General features: G+C 33.4%; 2 protein-coding genes across 3 annotated transcripts; both read left to right on the forward strand.

Annotated features, from left to right (window-relative positions):
• The first annotated feature begins 1,323 nt into the window (after positions 1-1,323).
• On the forward strand, positions 1,324-7,441 carry LOC131603183 (uncharacterized). 2 transcript variants are annotated; one of them, XM_058875458.1, is made up of 16 exons: positions 1,328-1,672; positions 1,767-1,991; positions 2,246-2,484; positions 2,572-2,638; positions 2,718-2,792; positions 2,893-3,032; positions 3,111-3,177; positions 3,323-3,414; positions 3,516-3,689; positions 3,788-4,253; positions 4,342-4,436; positions 4,539-4,582; positions 5,793-5,991; positions 6,143-6,287; positions 6,447-6,577; positions 6,750-7,441. In XM_058875458.1, the coding sequence occupies exons 1-16, from the start codon at positions 1,627-1,629 to the stop codon at positions 6,885-6,887; spliced, it is 2,343 nt and encodes a 780-aa protein (XP_058731441.1). In that variant the 5' UTR covers positions 1,328-1,626; the 3' UTR covers positions 6,888-7,441. The 2 variants fall into 2 exon arrangements, 1 of the variants encoding a protein (XP_058731441.1); XR_009284260.1 differs by lacking the exon at positions 6,750-7,441 and having other exon boundaries at positions 1,324-1,672; positions 6,162-6,287.
• Positions 7,442-7,815: 374 nt separating this feature from the next.
• LOC131605734 (uncharacterized) lies at positions 7,816-9,120 on the forward strand. Its single transcript, XM_058878057.1, has one exon. The coding sequence runs from the start codon at positions 7,816-7,818 to the stop codon at positions 9,118-9,120; it is 1,305 nt and encodes a 434-aa protein (XP_058734040.1).
• Positions 9,121-17,816: the final 8,696 nt, after the last annotated feature.

The following is a 17,816-nucleotide window of genomic DNA, read 5'->3' on the forward strand; positions in this document are numbered from 1 at the left end:
TGAGGATTAGCTCGTCAAGTAGTGTTAGAGTCAGTTGGGTCCGTGTCATGCTCTGGTCGTGTAACACTGGGGGCGTCGTGTAGAATTATTTGCTGAACTTTTTATTTTGGATGGATTTGTATGTTGACGCTCTAAGTCTGTGACTTGGCTGTTTGTTATTCAGATGTTAAAGATAATTCCGCTGTGTTAACATGATGAATCTGAATAAATTTGGTTGACGTTCTCCTTTATGGCATGACATGAGTATTGTTGTTTGAATTATATGGAAGTTGTAATGCCCTTTTCATGTTTACTCTGATTATTGTTTATTATTTATGCGGGGTATTAGAAGGGTGTTACAATACACATCGTATGTTGGAAGAAAATTGGTTTATACCATATCATTTAAGTTTTGATGATGATAAAGTGTTTAATGAACAATTAGGTACACTAAAATATGTTCAAGTGTGCAGGATCATTAGTCAAAGAATTTATCGGACTCTGACTCTGATAGGAACAACATATGAAGAGAAGCTTGAGACTCAGATTATGAAAGATCAAAATATGATGACTCAAATTCTGAATGATAAGATTTTGATGTCTCACTTCTAGGGAACCCAAATTTTGGTGGAAACGTAGACTCTGAAGACCATGTGCAAAGGAACTCAACCTCTAATCCGTACTAAATTTCTGAAAGCAGGTCTATCTTGTCAAGTCCAGTCATAGTTTAAAAATACGAAAAAAATCGTTTGAAAAAAAATATTAAAAGAAGGACTAACGTGGCTCAGTTAAATTTTATAAGGGATTAAATAAAGACATTTTTTTCTCAAGGACTAATTTGAACTCTCCCTTTTTTGTGAGAGACTAAAATGGGTCTTCATTGGTGGTCCAGTCACGGTTGAAAAGTAAAAAAAAACGATTTGAAAAAAATATTAGTAGAGGGACTAATATGACTCAGTTAAATTTTGTAAGGTATTTAATGGGGACTTTTTTTTTTATCCGGGACTAATCTGACCTCTACAATTTTTGTGAGAGACTAAAATGAGACTTCACTCTAAAATTAAATAAATATCTACAGTTGACAAAATAATATATTTTAACAATTTTTTATGTATAAATGAAATGACAATAAATATTTTGTTAAGTATCAAACTTTACAATTTAGTTAAACTAAATCTTATGGACAATAACAACAATATATAAAAACTATTTTTTATTACTTTTAAAATATACTACGGATTTAAACTCAGCAATTTTTAAAATTTCCCTAGTTTTATTTTTCATATATGCTGCGAACAATTAACAGTTTAAAATATAAAAAAACCCTAAAATAAAAAAACTGAGCAACCCCATGAAACAAATAAATAATGCAACCGCTGCTTTGTCCTTGTATAAGTTGTATCAGAGACAAGTTGGAACTCGACTGACCGGGAAACAGTTTCACCCGCCAGAAGAGTGAGAAACTCCTCCACCTTTTCCATTCTCCGAAATTTCCGATTTCCCTCCCTCTTTCCGGTACCACCGCGCGGTTGCAATTCCATCACGATAACCGCTCCTGCCAAACCCAACCGAGTCGCATCGGTTAATTCACAACACATTCGTTGTTGCATACAAGGGAGTAAATAGTAAAACCTAATTAACTTATTCATGGAAAATCTTTTTGATGATATAGCTCCAGCTCCTACTACACGTGGTAACTGTTAATTGAAATCAAACACTTTTTCTTTCTTCTTCGTTCAATGTATGCATTCGTTTTCGTTGATTGTTTATATTGTATTGTTTTGTAGCTAGACCTGGTGGCAGGTTTGCGCCTAAGGCTAAACCGAAACAACCGCCTCGAAAGAATGCATCTGCGTCAAAAGATGAGAACAATGTGGATGTTGCTTCATCAACCACTCGCAAAGAACCTGAAGGAATTTCTCAGAATGAATCTCATAATGAAGTTACTGTAAGTTCCTCAATTGAGGAGCCTAACAAGTCTGGTCTTCATCCTGATATCAGTCTCAAGAATGGTGAGTTATGTTTTCATATTATTATTTGCCTGTTTGAACCCCTTTTCTTTAAATAGAAATTTTACAAAGTGTTATCAGTGTAGGATAGGATTTTTTTAAATATTTTTTTTTAGATTTCTTCTCTCAAACAATCACACAAGCGTTTGTGTTGGTAGATAAACTCAAACAAGCCAATCAAAATACACCCTGATTCATTTCATATCTATTATGTGGTTTAGTAACAACATAATCAGTTCACCTCTCTATTTATGTAGAGAATGAATTGAATAATGTGGCTGCCCCATCTACTATCTCCTCAACCGGAGTTAGAATGGATGAACTGCCTCAAAACGGGGAAGGTTCGTTTCTCGATAAGGACGAAAGTTTGCAAGTTATTGATAATTCACTGGAAGTTAGCTTAAACGAGGGCTTCAAAAGTGCTTCAGGCGACAGTAACACTGCAATACCCGAGAGTAACATTCATTCAAATTTTGAGTTTGGAAAGGTTGGAGAGGTAAAATTTCGAACTTTATGGATCTTTTTCATGTAGCTTTACTGTTTCAGATTGGTGTAGTCAACTTACGGAGGATATTCTTTCCAGGTATTGTCTGCCGAAATTGAGTTAGATCCTTTCAGCAATGTCCTCCCTGATCCTGGCACCGGGAATGGTTAGTAATATGGATGTTTTTGTAAATTTATTTCATATACCTGAAAAGATTAATCATTTGTATTTGTTTTTCATTGTAGCTCGCAAGTTTCAACCCAAGGTTAAGCCACGACCTAGAGTCAGCAATACACCAGCTATTGCTTCTGCTTCATCTGGTGAGTTACCTCCTTGGACAAATGATAAGTTTACCTTTACCTAATTCTGTAATTCTTAGGAAAACCAATTTATTTATCAAGTTTGATTGTATAAGCTCAGGTATTCCATTCTCTGAAAACAATAAAAGCTTTGAAGCAGTTATTCCTTCAAATCCAGATTTCCTGAATATGACCTCAGAGGCTGTAGTTCATGATGGAACTGGAGATTTGCCCTCTAGCTTTGGTAAATCAACTGCAGAGGTAAAGTTATGTTTACCATAATTGTTTCAGTTTCATTAATTTGCTTAGTAATGATATATTTCGTACCCACACCTATAGACTGCAGATATTCTTTTGGGGCTAGAATCACTTGATGTCAATCTCAACCAAGCTGCAACTGCTACAGGCAAGTTATTTATGCTCTGCATGAGTTTCAGTTGTTTTGTATTTCCATTTATTCTCTCTCTCACTCTCATGTTTAATTGGCTCTCGGCCAATTGTAAGTACCCGACTCTGGGATTCTTCAATAATGATTTGAAAATTGTTTATAGGAAAACCAGATCTTAAATCTTCCAATGTGAAGGGTATAGAGGAAAATTTTGTCCTACCAGAATATGATAACAAAAATAGGTTGGAATCGCAGGTGAAGATTATGTGATTTATTAGATATGATAATTTCCTAAAATATATGCTAAATAAATAATTTTTTTGGTATAAAAATGGGATTATTATTATTGGTTTCAGGAAATCGCAGACTTGAATCCTGGCTGCCCAATTGACAATGTCTATGATTATCAATCCATGAAATCTGGCACTAACCCAACATCTGAAATTCCAAGGCATGAAGCGTTGGCAAATTCTGCTGATAGTCCCACATTGGCTGACTTTTTGCAGCTAGACGGTACTGGAGAGAAAAAAGTAAATACCTGTTACTATGGTTTGTCATTTATTTCCCACTTTTCTGATTTATGTATCTGATCTTGATGGTTTGTCATTTCATTTGCAATCTTTCTCAGGATGCTAATGAGTTAAAAAAATCTCTAAAGAAGCATAAAATATCTTCTTCTATTTCTGTTGTGGAGGATAAGGGTGGTAAAACCTTAAGGAAACCGAGAAAACAAGCAGTTCGTAAACCCGCTAAAACCTCATTGAATGAGGCTATTGAGGATGATGATGTCCTCGACCCTACTTATGATGTTAATGGAAATGAACTTAAAGAAAATGATGATGAGTACGTAGTGGATTATTCATCCAAGAAGAAAAGAGCATCAACAAGTTCGAAGAAGAAATCCGTGGCTAAAAATGGAAAAACATCTGGAAAATGCAAGAAGGCTAATGATGATATTGAAAAGGTTACTGAAGCACCTGTTAAAAATGGAAAAGCATCTCGAAAACGGAAGAAGGCTAATGATGATATTGAAAAGGTTACTGAAGCACCTCCTAAAAAGTTCCCGCATTCATCTCGGCGAAGAAAAAGATGTGGTAAACTTATCAGACTATATTTTTTTAACAGTTGTCTATGATGACTATATTCTATATGCTTACTGTGAAAGTATTTTCATTTTCATAGTGGACAAGGCTCTGCTGGAAGATGAATTTCTTGATCAGCGAACATTACCTATTAGGGATATTATTTTACTTGCAGATTATAAGGAGCGATTGGCGGTGAGTATTCTCAACTATAATTATTGTGTTGCAATGCTAGCAATTCACATTAGGCATTATGGGTTAAATTTCACCAACTGTTCCATTTGTTTCTTGATGTAGAAAAAGGAGGCAGCAACTTCTAAACCATCTTCTTCCAATCAAAGGTACACTACACAACTTATGAGTGTATTTATTGGAGCATACATAACGTAGCTAGTTAAGAAGTTTAGGCATGTATTTCATTTAATAGAGTTGGTTACTTTTCTGTTAGCTTTCAGTTAGACAATTACACAGCTCTTTACATGCACTTTCTGGTCAACGTTTATCTTTTGGAAAAAGTATATGATAAGATATAATTGCTAATTAGCGTATACCACTAAAACTTAATGCGAGATTCATGCATTCTCATGCTATTGAAGTAAGAGATATCTGAAAGTGTTGAGAAACTAACTCAACTAAGCAAAATTCTTTTATTTTTGGGTTGTTGTCGGAGATATGTGAATGATTCTATGAAGTCGTTCAGAAAGTCATTATGTTTACCAAATGGATTGCCATGGCTCAAGAAGTCCATTATTTTCATCCTTTAGAAAACTGGTTCAGGTGGGTCGAGGCATGGAGGGTGGTAGATGTGACCAAGGTAATAGAAACCGGTCCAGACCGGCAGGTTCTTTTATTTTTAACCCAAAATGTGGTTATTTTATAACCCAAAAGCTAGAAACAACAAATCCTAGCTTCCTTTGTGTATTGAACGGTGAGAAAGCAAGCTACACTAACACGGTGTGGGCTTAAGAGTTAAGACATGCCAATCTGTTATGAGTAGAAAATGTCTTGAGATGTAATGAGCTTAGAATGAAACATTGATAAGGTGATGTTTGCATGTTATTGTTGCTGGTAATGATGAGCTGAGAAGCATGATTACAAAATTATAGGGTGGAGTTCATATATGAACTTGTCGTCGTGATGCTGATAGAGTAATTTTTGTTTGGCTTTTTTCTTGTTTTAAATTCTCTAATGGCGGACTCATGCATTGTAAGTGCTTGTGCCAAGTTTCCGTTAAATTATGATAATACATGTCATCGTCTTTGAGGAAAAAAAATATGTCTAGCTCGTGTAGATATAATTATGAAGTTCCCGTTAGAAAAATTAAAGGACCACTAAAAGTCTAGGAAAATAAAATGAAATTTACAACATTTATGTGCAATTTAGGATAAAATAAACTTTGTTGGTCATGTCAATTCACTAATATCATAGAGTTGAATTTTAAGTTAACAACACATAGTTTTCTACTTTTTGTATTCGTCGAGGCACTTTTTGCACTGTTGAGTCATACAATATCCCAATATAGATTTCACTTCTCAAATTGTTTATATGCAGCGACTGGGATGTTCTTCATGAGGCTGATGCTAATAACGAAGAGGAGTTTTTTGGTTCAGATGATGAATATAGAGACCCAGATGATGATCTAGCCAGTGAAAAGTTTACATCAACTGCCCCCTTATTGAATTATCACTCTTTCATGAACAAGCCACCTAGGGCAAAATGGTCAAAGCAAGATACTGAACTGTTTTATAAGGTATTTGCATAATTCTTACAATATCTGGCTTTATTATTTTCTTAAATACTGTCATACAAATAGTAAATTAGTAATTGTCTTTTTTGGTTGACAGAATGGAAGAAAGGGCTTTTCTTTTTCAATAAATTAACTATTTGTTTTTTAAATATAGGCTGTTAGTTTTTGCACAGATTTTGAAATGATTCAAAGACTTTTTTTCCCTGATAAAACACGCCATCAAGTTAAGCTGAAGTACAAGAAGGAAGAACGGCAACATCCTTTACGGTTATCTCAGGCTGTGAATAATCATGCAACAGGTTCAACTCCTCAGTTACTTTTTTGTGTTTCTCATACTCAGCATATTTGATCTACTTCATGGCAAAATAAAAGTTCAGAATGGTTAATTGTTATTTATATACTCCTTGACGAGCAAATAAAACTCGACTGAATCAATTCTACACCCTTCTCTTTTGTAGATCTTTGTCATTTTAAAACGGTGGCTGAAAGTCTGCAACAAACTTCTAATAAGGAGGAACAAGATACCGAAAGTGATGCCCCAGATGTCGCACCAGGGGAGGAGGTTGAGGACCCGACACCTGGAACTAATGTATGTACTTTCCCTCGTAGCAAATACTAACGACGATTATAATTGCCAAGTCTTTCCTTCCTTGAGGATGATATCCTTGATTAAATCCATACATTTGTAGCTTTCTGAAGTCAAATATTTTTTACCATAATTGACCTTGCCAATTTTCAAAACTCTTGTTATTCGAATGCAGGAAGAGGTTGCAACAACTCAGAAGGACGACATCGGAGTTAAAGATCAGGAAGATCCCATAGAAGATCAAAATCTGGAGCAATCTGATGATAGTGAAGATGAGTTACAAAAATGGGCTCAGTATCAAAGTGCTATTTAGTGATACGAATGATATAACCAACAATTTTGATCTCATTTTTTATATTAAAGTTTAAGCAATATTTTAGTACTTGGCCATTCGATTTGTTATATCACTTTGTCAACTTCTAATTTCGTCCAGGATATTTTTTGAGTCTGGGTCTGCTGCTCTATTTCCACACTTCACAAGTTTCCATCCAGTTCACTTCACAGGCACGTGTGAATTAAAAATTAACGGCTATAATTAAAATGTTTGTTCACTAAAATAATATTCAAAATAATTACTTTCACAACTCTTGTTTTATGAACTGAGTTGACTGGTTGATCATCTTTCTTTGATGTCTCTGCAAGTTGCGATATACTTTCACAACCCTTGCACGTGTTAATGACACTACATCTCTAACTCTTAAGCAAAAAGTGTGTGATATTGGGCCACTTTGTTTCAGCTTTAAAAAAATGGATTTTTTCTTTGTATTTTTGAAAATAGATTTTTTAAAACCGTTTTTTAAAATATTACAAGTTTTTTTATATTCGTTTTTTCTAAAATGAAACACTTAATTTGACATCCTATAACATTAACATACATAATTGAAGACCAAAACTTAGTCAAAATCATAATTTTTTCAAAAAGTTGTATTTCAAAAATGATTTTTATGAAAATCTATTTGAAATAGTTTCAAAATTAAGTGATTTTTTGAAATTTTGATATCCAAATTTTTTTCCCATAAATAGATGAAATACTTAAAATCACATTTTAAGAATAACTATTCAAACAAATTTTTCATTTGAAGCTTTTATAAAAAGTTTCTTTGTAAAATTTTTTTTCACAAAATTTGGTAACACTATAAAAATCATTTTTAAAAAAAGCCAGAACAAACGGGCCCATACTTTCTCTACATAATCTTGATGTCTCTAACATTCGTGGTCAAGGGTATGATGGTGTTAGCAATATGAGAGGAGAGTGGAACGGTTTACAAGCACTCTTTATGAAGGATTGTCCTTATGCATATTATGTTCATTGTTTTGCTCATCGATTGCAACTTGCTTTGGTTACTGCATCAAGAGAAGTTAAACCAATTCATCAATTCTTTGAGAAGTTGAATTTAATTGTCAATGTTGTTTGTTCTTCTACAAAGCGCCATGACGAGTTACAAGCTTCCCAATTAGATGAAATTGAACATTTATTAGAGATTGATGAGATTGTAACGGGTAAATGTGAAAATCAAATTGGTACTTTGAAGCGAGCAGGGGATACTCGTTGGGGATCACATTTCTCTTCTATTTCTAGCTTTATAAATATGTATGAAGCAACTTGTTCTGTTTCAAGAAAATTTGCAAAGGAAGGATTAAGTTATGCTTCACGTGGAGATGCAGATAGTGCTTATAATTATTTGAAGTCATTTGATTTCATATTCATATTGCATTTAATGAAAGAAATTATGGGGATCACAAATATTCTTTGTCAAGCTTTACAACAACAATCTCAGGATGTAGTTAATGTTATGCATTTGGTTTGTTCAACAAAAACTCTTATTCAAGAATTAAGAGAAATTGGTTGGGATGAATTGTTTGCTACTGTGAAGTCTTTTTGTGAAAAACATGATATTGAGATTCCTGATCTTAATGATGTCCATTCAACAACAAGATTTGGTCGTTCTCGTCTTGAAGAAAATCAAGTAACCATTGAGCATTATTTTAGAGTTGAAATATTTTTCACTACCATTGACAAACAATTGCAAGAGTTGAATAACAGATTTAATGAGCAAACGATTGATTTGTTAACTCTAAGTTGCGCTTTGGCTCCGACGGATAATTACAAGGCTTTTAATCTTGATACCATTTGCACTCTAGTTGAAAAATATTATCCTATGGACTTCAATGAGCAAGAGAAGACTAATTTGAAATTTCAACTTCGGCATTTTATTATTGACGCTCGTCAAGCATCAAGTTTGAATAATTTGTCAACTATTCAAGAATTATGTTCATCTTTGGTTGCAACTGAAGAGAAGGAAATTTATTATTTGATTGATAGACTACTCCGCCTTATCATGACTCTCCATGTATCTACAGCTACTACAAAAAGATCTTTTTCGGCAATGAAAATTATCAAGACAAGGTTGAGAAACAAAATGGAAGCTGATTTTCTAGGAGATAGTATGACGGTTAACATTGAAAGAGAAATTGCTGCAAGTATTGATTCTGAGACTATTATTTATGATTTCAAGCTACTCAAAAATCGTAGAGCATTACTTTAAGGTATTTTTATGTAACTCTTTAACTATTCCATGTTTAACTTTGTGTTTATTACAATTTAGATATTTTATATACATTATGGTATGAATATTTTATTTATAAATCATAGTTTAATTTGACGGCCACCTCAAACTTTATAGCCTGGTTCTGCCACTGTCCGTAACACCAGAACACCTCCTGTTTAGATTTCACAGCGGAACTTATACGATGGGGTTGCATATAAAGGATACAAATGAATATTTAAAAAAGACTCGGACCTATCTGAATTGACTTATTTGAGTTTGTTTTATGCCATAAGTTTTGTGACATTATTTAGAAGAGCTTATTACAACAGTTTATAACATTATTTATAAACTCTTTTGAGTTTATGTTTATAATTTCTCAAAATATTTTATAATAATAAATTTAATTTATCTTTTGTTAGAAAAATAGCTTATGCAAGCTTTTTTTTTATAAATATATTTTGATAAACATTTGTCTATAAACTCCAAATAATTTTTTACCCTGATCCAATAAAATACTTAATTTAAGCTAAGGGTTATTAATTTAATTTAGTATTTTCCTTTGATTTATTATCTAATAAATATTATTTTATGTAATAAATTTAAAAAGTAAAATTTGCTTATAATATAAAAGAAATAAAGTATGTGTTTATAAAATCAAACCCGTTAAGATATGGTTTATAATTTTATAAAATCTATTAAAGTCTGGTTTTATAAAATCTGTGTTTGTATAAACCTATTAAAATATGTTTTATACATCATGTTAAAATTTGTGTTCAAAGATCTATATAATTTGATATAATTTGTTAAATTGTTTAAAATTGTGACATTGTGTTCTATAATGAAAGCAAACCCTTTACTAATGTTGGACCAAATATAAAAATTACATTTAAAAAAAATAATTTGTCTTAAAATAATAGTCATATTTAGTTTTCAATACAACTTTAAATTTTATCTTTCAATTATACTTTCTAACTAATACTCCTAATTATTGTATCACTACCATTGCATTAATGATAATTATAATACATAAATAATCAATAAGAATAATTTGGTAAAATTACAATTTTCTCTTTCATTCGTTATATTTTCTTAATCTCTACGTAAGTGTCAAAAGTGACACTTATTTTGGAACGAAGGGAGTATTACTTAGATACTAAATCACAAATTCATTCAAATATCAACAAATCTTGTTACATTTGTGAGTGCACTACCCTATAAGATGTTTTGAATGATGTCAAAATTATGTATTATTTAATATTTGTACATTGAACTTTATTTCTCTATGTCTAGGTTGCATTTTCATCTTAGGACACTTATAGAACAAGTCAAAAGCATTTGGACAAATAAAAAAAATATGATTTTTCATGAAAAACTAGCTTAGGAGTCAACACATCTATGTTAGGAGTCGACTCCTTCAAAAGAAAATTTGAAAATAATTTCTCTGCCTCATTGGAGTCGACACATTGGTCATTTGAGTCGACACACAATACAAATGACTCGACTCCCTCGAGCTGAGGGTCGACTCCTACTTAAAGCAATTTTGAAAAATCACCCCTGCCTTTGATGGGTCGACTCACATAGTCCAAGGGGTCGACACAAAGCACAAATGGGTCGACCCCTACTGAAGCTATTTTTCTTCAAAAAAATTTGTCCACTTGGAATCGACTCCCAAACAGCATGGGTCAACTCCCTAACTCCCATGAGTCAACTCCCTATACGAATGGGTCGACTCCCAAAGAAGCATATTTTCATCAAATTGTTCATGTCTTCATGCAGTCAACTCCTAACACCAATGGGTCGACTCTCTTGACTTAAATTTGTCCAAAAATATAATTTTGCAAGTCTGATATTTTCTAACACACACACACACATATATACATATTTATGCATCATTTCTAAGTGATCGAAAAAAATATACAAAGAATTTTTCTTCATCTTCATACTCTCTCATTGTATACATGCAACAACTACACATAATCATTTTTGTTATATGATCAATAGATTGTTTGATAAGGTCCAATTAGGTTGATTGTAATCAATTGGGTTAGAAATTCTCTAGGGGTTTGAAGATAAATCCAACTGAGGTTTTCCTCCAAGATCAAAGATTGATCTGGGGGGTTTTCACAAGATTTTGCAAATTGAATTCAGCCAAGTGAAAAGCTTTGAAGAAAGACGCTTCTGTCAAAGGAGTAACGATAATCAGAGTATTATTTTGGTAATCTTAGGTTTAGTTTGCAATTTGGATTCAATCGAGTGAAAGCTTCGAAGAAAAGGGTTCTATTGAAGGAGTAACAGTAACCGGAGGATCAAATTGGAAGTATTGGGTTACTTGATCAAGCTTAAGATCAAGGGAAGAGAAGAAGTTATGATCAACATCAAACATATGATTTGGAGGGTTGGATTGCTACTTTTACTCTTGTAAACAACATTTGCAAATGTTAATTTTCATTATTTCAATTTCGTTTGAAATTGGGGGCAGACGCACTCATATCGAGGCCGATTGAGGAACTTCCTAAACAAATCTCTCTCTCTCTCTCTCTCTCACCCTCATTTTCTCTTACTTTCATTGCATATATGTGAAACCATTGTTCGTGCAATCAATACATTGAGATAATCTCTTTGATTAATAATTTTGCAAACTATTTTTGTTGATTTTATTGTAATTTATAAGATTGCAATTGGTTTTCCATTTCAACAAAATTAACTAAAAATCTGAATAGAATTGATTTCACACCAAGTGTTTGACAGTGGAACTAGTGATGATGAGATTTTGGATGATGAATAAATGAGGCTATTTGTTAGAAGGTATCATAAGTATATTACGAGAAATGGATTGAAGCATTTCTACAAGAATCTCATCAACTATAGACGACAATCAAATACCTCACAGAAAGATGCAACTAAAAAGGAAAAAATTGAAGATTCATGCCATAATTATGGAAAAGTTGACAGTTACAAGCCAGAGTGTCCATTGCTTAAGAAGGATAAAGGTAAGGGTCAACAAAAGAGTTATAGCAAGCCTAGAAGAGCATACATCGCATGGAATAATGATAATGAATCCTCTAAGGTGGATAGCTCAGGTGATAGTGATGATATGACAAATCTTTTCCTCATGACCAAGCACAAAAAGAAGAATATAAGTCATTCCAAATCTGAACATATTGATAAAATGTCTTATTTTGATTTACAAATTGCTTTTGAAAAATCTATATGGTGAAGCTAAAGAATATTTTAAAATGTTGGCTTCAAATAAAAGAATATTTTCACACTTAGAAGCCAAGGTTTTTGAAACGGAAAAACAAATGGAAGCTCTTAAAAAAACCATGTTAGAGGTTCCAAAAGTTAAAATTGAGGATGAGGAGACTTCTTCATTTGGTTGTGAAACTTGTCACATTTGGAAAAAAAAAAGTTAATACTCTAAAAGCCAAATTGAACATGGCTTTAGAACCAAAAGTTACCTTTGTTATTGATCCTACAAAATTTAAAAGATCTTTGAATGTACCCTATAAAAAGTATAAATTTTTTGTAAAGGAATCAAATATCAAAAGTCCCTCTCGTCATCACTTGACTTGTCATTATTGTTGCAAGAAAGGTCATACCATTGCAAAGCGCAAATTTAGGAGATTTTTGGTTCCTACAAGTGTATTTCAATGGTTCCCTAAGTGCAACAAAGTCTTCGCTCACTCTCAATGACCCAATGAAAATTGGGTACCTAACACTCTTGATTGATCTTATAGGTTGAATGCCTTAGCTCCATGGAGAGAATGTGGTTTCTCAATAGTGGATGATTAAGGCATATGACGCGTGATATTTCCCTATTCATTGACTTTGCGCTAAAGAAAAAGGGATATGTGACTTACAGAGACAAAAATAAGGGTGTTATACTTGGTAAAGATAGTGTAAGTAATCCCTCTTCTACTACCATCTCTATTGTTACTTATTGTTGAGGATTCCATGCATGCAACTTTTGATTAGTCCTATCCTATAAATGTCAAGAAAGGTATTTATTTTCATGATGCAAATGTATCTTCAGAAGACATCCTCAAATACACCAAAGAAGGAACTTATTAGCATGAAGTAGTGAAACCTGAGGAGGAGGAAGATGATTAAAAAGGAGAAGAATGAAAGTCCAACTGAAATGGATGATCTTACCTTTGCTTGAAGGTCTTCCAAGGACTATCTAATCGACAATATTCTTGGAGACATCACTAAAGGCGTGACTACAAACTCTGAGATAACTCAGAGAAATGACATTTATGTGTCAAACAAAGCACTGCCATAGTTAACCAAAAAATTTAAACCTAGAAAATTTCATTTGCAATCTATTCACCCCCTCTAGATCATAGCCTATCGTCTAACAACATTGATGTTTCATTGAACATTGGCAAAATGACATCAAATGGATAAAAAAATGACATCAAAAGATGAACACAAAATATAACAACACTTAAGGTTGCCTCAAAATAGGTTTTGACCCATTCTGAAGTCTTCTTCTCTTTTTTTTTTTTTTTGCAATTGGTTGAGTTGATAAAAGTCATATTGGATCATTTGGTGTTGGTATTGCTGCTTCAGTTGGTGTTGTCTGACTTGGTTGTGCTGGTTTAGTTGGTATCGTATAACTTGGAGATGCTGGATACATTTGTTGAATTAGTATTGTGGTACTTTTCGTTTATCGTTTCCACAGGGATTATTGCGATATCACTGCCGTTCTATAGTTTATTTTGTCGTGAGTTAAAGTTATCATGGGGTTTGGTTTTGATTCTGGTAACATAATTTTTTTAATCTCAAGCAAGAAATGCTAAACTTGGTATGTGGTTTTAAAAGATGGTAAAAGAATGTCAAGATTAGATTTGTTTTTGATGATTTGCTTCTATCGTATTTTCTTGATCAAATACGTGAACTCATGAATGATACATATAATCACAATCCTCTCAATATGTTTCATGTCTAAACCATATTGTGAAATTTGCCATTTTGATCCTTAAATGATCTCTCAACCTAACTATCAAAATGACAACACTCAAAGCTTAATATAGGTAAATATCAACTCACAAAGCTATTTCTAAACTTTACTTGTTGATAGATAAAAAAACCTAGGTCAAGACTTGAAAACATTTTCTCAAATAGAATACAAATCTCATAACTAAATAAACACAAGGTTTTTCACCATATATATATCATCACTTGTTCACATACAAAAGATCAAAAGAAATACAAACTAAAAGCAAATCATCTACCTCTAATCTTGACACCAAGAAGGTTTAGCCACCCATTTCCATGGTGACTTGAGTAACAAGCAAACTATCAAGCTTTATGAACATCAAGATGGAAGTCTCCAAGATTGATGGGTAAAAACTTGAATTCTACTAACAATGGAAGTTTTAGGGTTTTCTCACTCCAAATGGTATATTTTGGTTCAAGAGAGAGAAATTAAAGATGGAATGGTTCTCAAAATATCTAACAAGCACTATATAGCATGGCACATCAGCCCAGATTCGCCCGGCGGAAGAACAGCTTCGCCGGGCGAAACCCACTAAACAGGCCACGTGACCTCAAAAGTACACAAAAGAACCCCAAAATAAATATCTTCTTCCGCCCGGCGAGACAGATGCTCCGCCGGGCGCTCCAGAGCAGAAAGATGGCCAAAAATTGAGCTGCTTCGCCCCTGGCTCGCCTACCACTCGCCGGGCGGAGCTTCGCTTCCAAGCTATTCGCCGGGCGAAAACAAGAGGAACACTGACACCTTCAGAGTTGCCAAAATCCTCGATTCTTCGACTTTTTTCCCGATTTTTCTGAACATTTGCTATCACCAATAACTGAAACACTAGAAAATAGATCAAAATACCAAATATTTACATATGACAAAAATCACTTATTTACATAAGCTATTCTTCTAAAAACATAGAAAAAAGGGTTAAAAAGTGCCTTAAAAACATACGAATAGAAACAACAAAAGACACTCAACAACATTGCTGTTTGTTGAAGCGGTAAAGCGGCAAGCAACAAAAGTTTTGGAAGTATTTATCCAAGAATTTATCGTGTCCACAAAGATTAGTGATATCGAATAACCATTCAACAGTTTCCAAAGTTATGAGTTTGGATTGAATTGTTTAAAGCATACAAACAGAAAAGTAAATATCAACACAAAAAGAATTCATTTTCAGAAAGAAGATAATTATCAGGCATTGCATATAATCTAGTTCTCACAAACTTAAACTTATCGATCAGTTATACTCAACCTACAATACTCATCAATATCATCAAGCATCGCTCACACCCTAAGTCATTTCTAACCCAAAGTAGAGAGAACTACTATATCATCTTGGCGAAGATCTCTCAGTTAGCCTCAACAACACAACAGACAACCGTATTGCTTGCGTCGACGATCTCTCAACCAACACAAACAACACAGAGGCATTAAGCGTCGACGATCTCTCTAGAGTCTAGAACTAATAGATATCCATCCCTAATCACGATTTGTGAGATATATGTCTATAACAACCCAAATCCAAACATAAAGCAAAAAGATTAAGGAAGACATCAATAATGATTTGTAAAGCAAACTTTATACAACACCATGATCAACAAATATACATGAGTTCAAAGTAAATATACATACAAACCCAACAAATGAAGAATACACAAAGAAGAAGAAAAATGAACCACAAATCTCCCAGTTTGTCAACGCCGATTGATGAGAAATCCACTCCGGATCATCCATATGCAAGCTCCAATGTTGTTTTCTAAGCTAATCTAACTAAAAAATGTTTGGTGATGGAGTGGGAGCAAAAAATACCCAAACCATCACCTAAAAAAAATGTGTTTTTGGCCCTAAAAACGTGTTTCTGTCAGCACCGCTTCGCCCGGAGGCTCAACACAACAACTTTTTCACTTTTTAGGTCAGTCAGGCTCGCCCGACGAGCCCAAAATTCGTCCGGCGAAACATACCAGAAACAGCAAAAATTTATGCACTATTTCGGCCATAACTTGAGAACCGTAACTCCGATTTGCGCCTGGTTCAAAACGTTGGAAAGCTTATTCAATTCTCTATCTAACAATGACCAAATGGAAACCAAATTGGTGAGTTTTATAATCCTTATTTTTATTCTTATTCTTTGATGAATTGATTTCGTAGCTCAAAATCACGCGTTTGAAGCCGCATCTTCGACACTTTATTGCCCATGCTCCAAATACGCCTCAATACCTATAAAATGAATAGAAAAATATAAAATGGTATATAAATGAATCAAAAACACGAGTATACACAAACTAAACGTATTTACACAAAAGTTGGGTTTATTCAACCGAAATTAACAACAAAGAGTCGATAAGTGTACTAAAAAGTATATGCAAAAATAGCTACAATTTGCACTTATCAGTGTTGCATGATTTTGTGATGGTTTAATTGGTTTAGTTTGTGTGTTAGGTTGAGATGCATCTTGAGTCAAAGGTGGTGGCAATTTATAAGTAGCCTTGTTGTGTCCATTCATATGGCGCCAACTGTACTTGATTCTAAATTTTTTATGTTTTAGCTGTGTCTCGTCTCTCATTATTTCTCAAGCCTCCTTGTTCCTTTTTCTTCTTGGGCCTCCCACTTTATCTTTTTAGAGGGAGTAGATCAACAAACTTTATTTCTATGCATAGAGTTTCTCCATTTATAGGATAAATTATGGATTGATTGAAAGTTTTATAGTATTATTTTTTTAGTCGTAAGAACATAATCTTCTTTATTTAAATGCTGATATTTCATGCATGAAATTGCACGACAACAAGGAAACCATGTCAACATCCATGTCCTACATGAGCATTCACTTTTGGATAGACTAATGATGTATTTTTATCTATTGAAGAAGATATGTCTAACCTCATTTCCTCTCTTTTTGATATTTGATAGAATGCTACTTTCATAATTGGTTATCTTTTCCTATTTGTCTCCTACCTCAACATAAGATAAACTCTGATTTCTTCAATCATGGTAACAATGAGTTTGACCATAACATCTATAAAGACTAAATTGAATGCCTATGATATATTGTTGACCAAGGTATCATATCTTGGATTGATTTTGAACTTAGATTTGCTCTAGAATCTTGGTGAAATTTTTACTAAGTGTTTGAATAACTCCTCATTAAGCGCCCTTATTTTCCATCATATATTTTTCTCAAGCATTAACATATAGTTACAACCTTCCACATTAATTCTTTCAGTTTAATTCTTGGAAACTTCTTCTAAAAGTTACTGTATAAATGCGTACCAAACAATAACAAATTAAAACAAGGATTATGTATATCAAATTAAGCTCTACCAAATTAATGGATGGACTGCCTTACACAAAACCTTTGATCCATACCTAAGAGCAACTCTTCAAGTGCTGACAACAATCCATGCAATTCATTAAAAACATTATATATGTTCTTAAATTGAATTAGTAATGGCAAATGATTTTAAAAATACAAGTACCCTTTGTTGATCACTTATAAGTCTGCATGTCTTGCACGGCATGACAACTCCATGAATCATTTGTTTCATCCGCTACTACATCAAATGCTATTGACACCATTTGATCAGGGTCTTGAGTTCGAATCCTATTAGGTGCTAACAATTATTATGTTGAGTCAGTTCATACAGAGTTGCTCTGCCTTTAAACAGGGCCTCAGCTAATGGACGGTGGGGTTGGTCCTCTTGGATTGTCG

This window comes from Vicia villosa, linkage group LG5, assembly GCF_029867415.1.
Source record: "Vicia villosa cultivar HV-30 ecotype Madison, WI linkage group LG5, Vvil1.0, whole genome shotgun sequence".
NCBI classification, from domain to species: Eukaryota; Viridiplantae; Streptophyta; class Magnoliopsida; order Fabales; family Fabaceae; genus Vicia; species Vicia villosa.

Coding starts and splice junctions, on each gene's coding strand:
- LOC131603183 (XM_058875458.1), top strand. CDS start 1,627: ATGGAAAATCTTTTTGATGATATAGCTCCAGCTCCTACTACACGTG. Junction 1,992..2,245: donor TGATATCAGTCTCAAGAATG/GTGAGTTATGTT, acceptor CTATTTATGTAG/AGAATGAATTGAATAATGTG. Junction 2,485..2,571: donor AGTTTGGAAAGGTTGGAGAG/GTAAAATTTCGA, acceptor TATTCTTTCCAG/GTATTGTCTGCCGAAATTGA.
- LOC131605734 (XM_058878057.1), top strand. CDS start 7,816: ATGAGAGGAGAGTGGAACGGTTTACAAGCACTCTTTATGAAGGATTGT.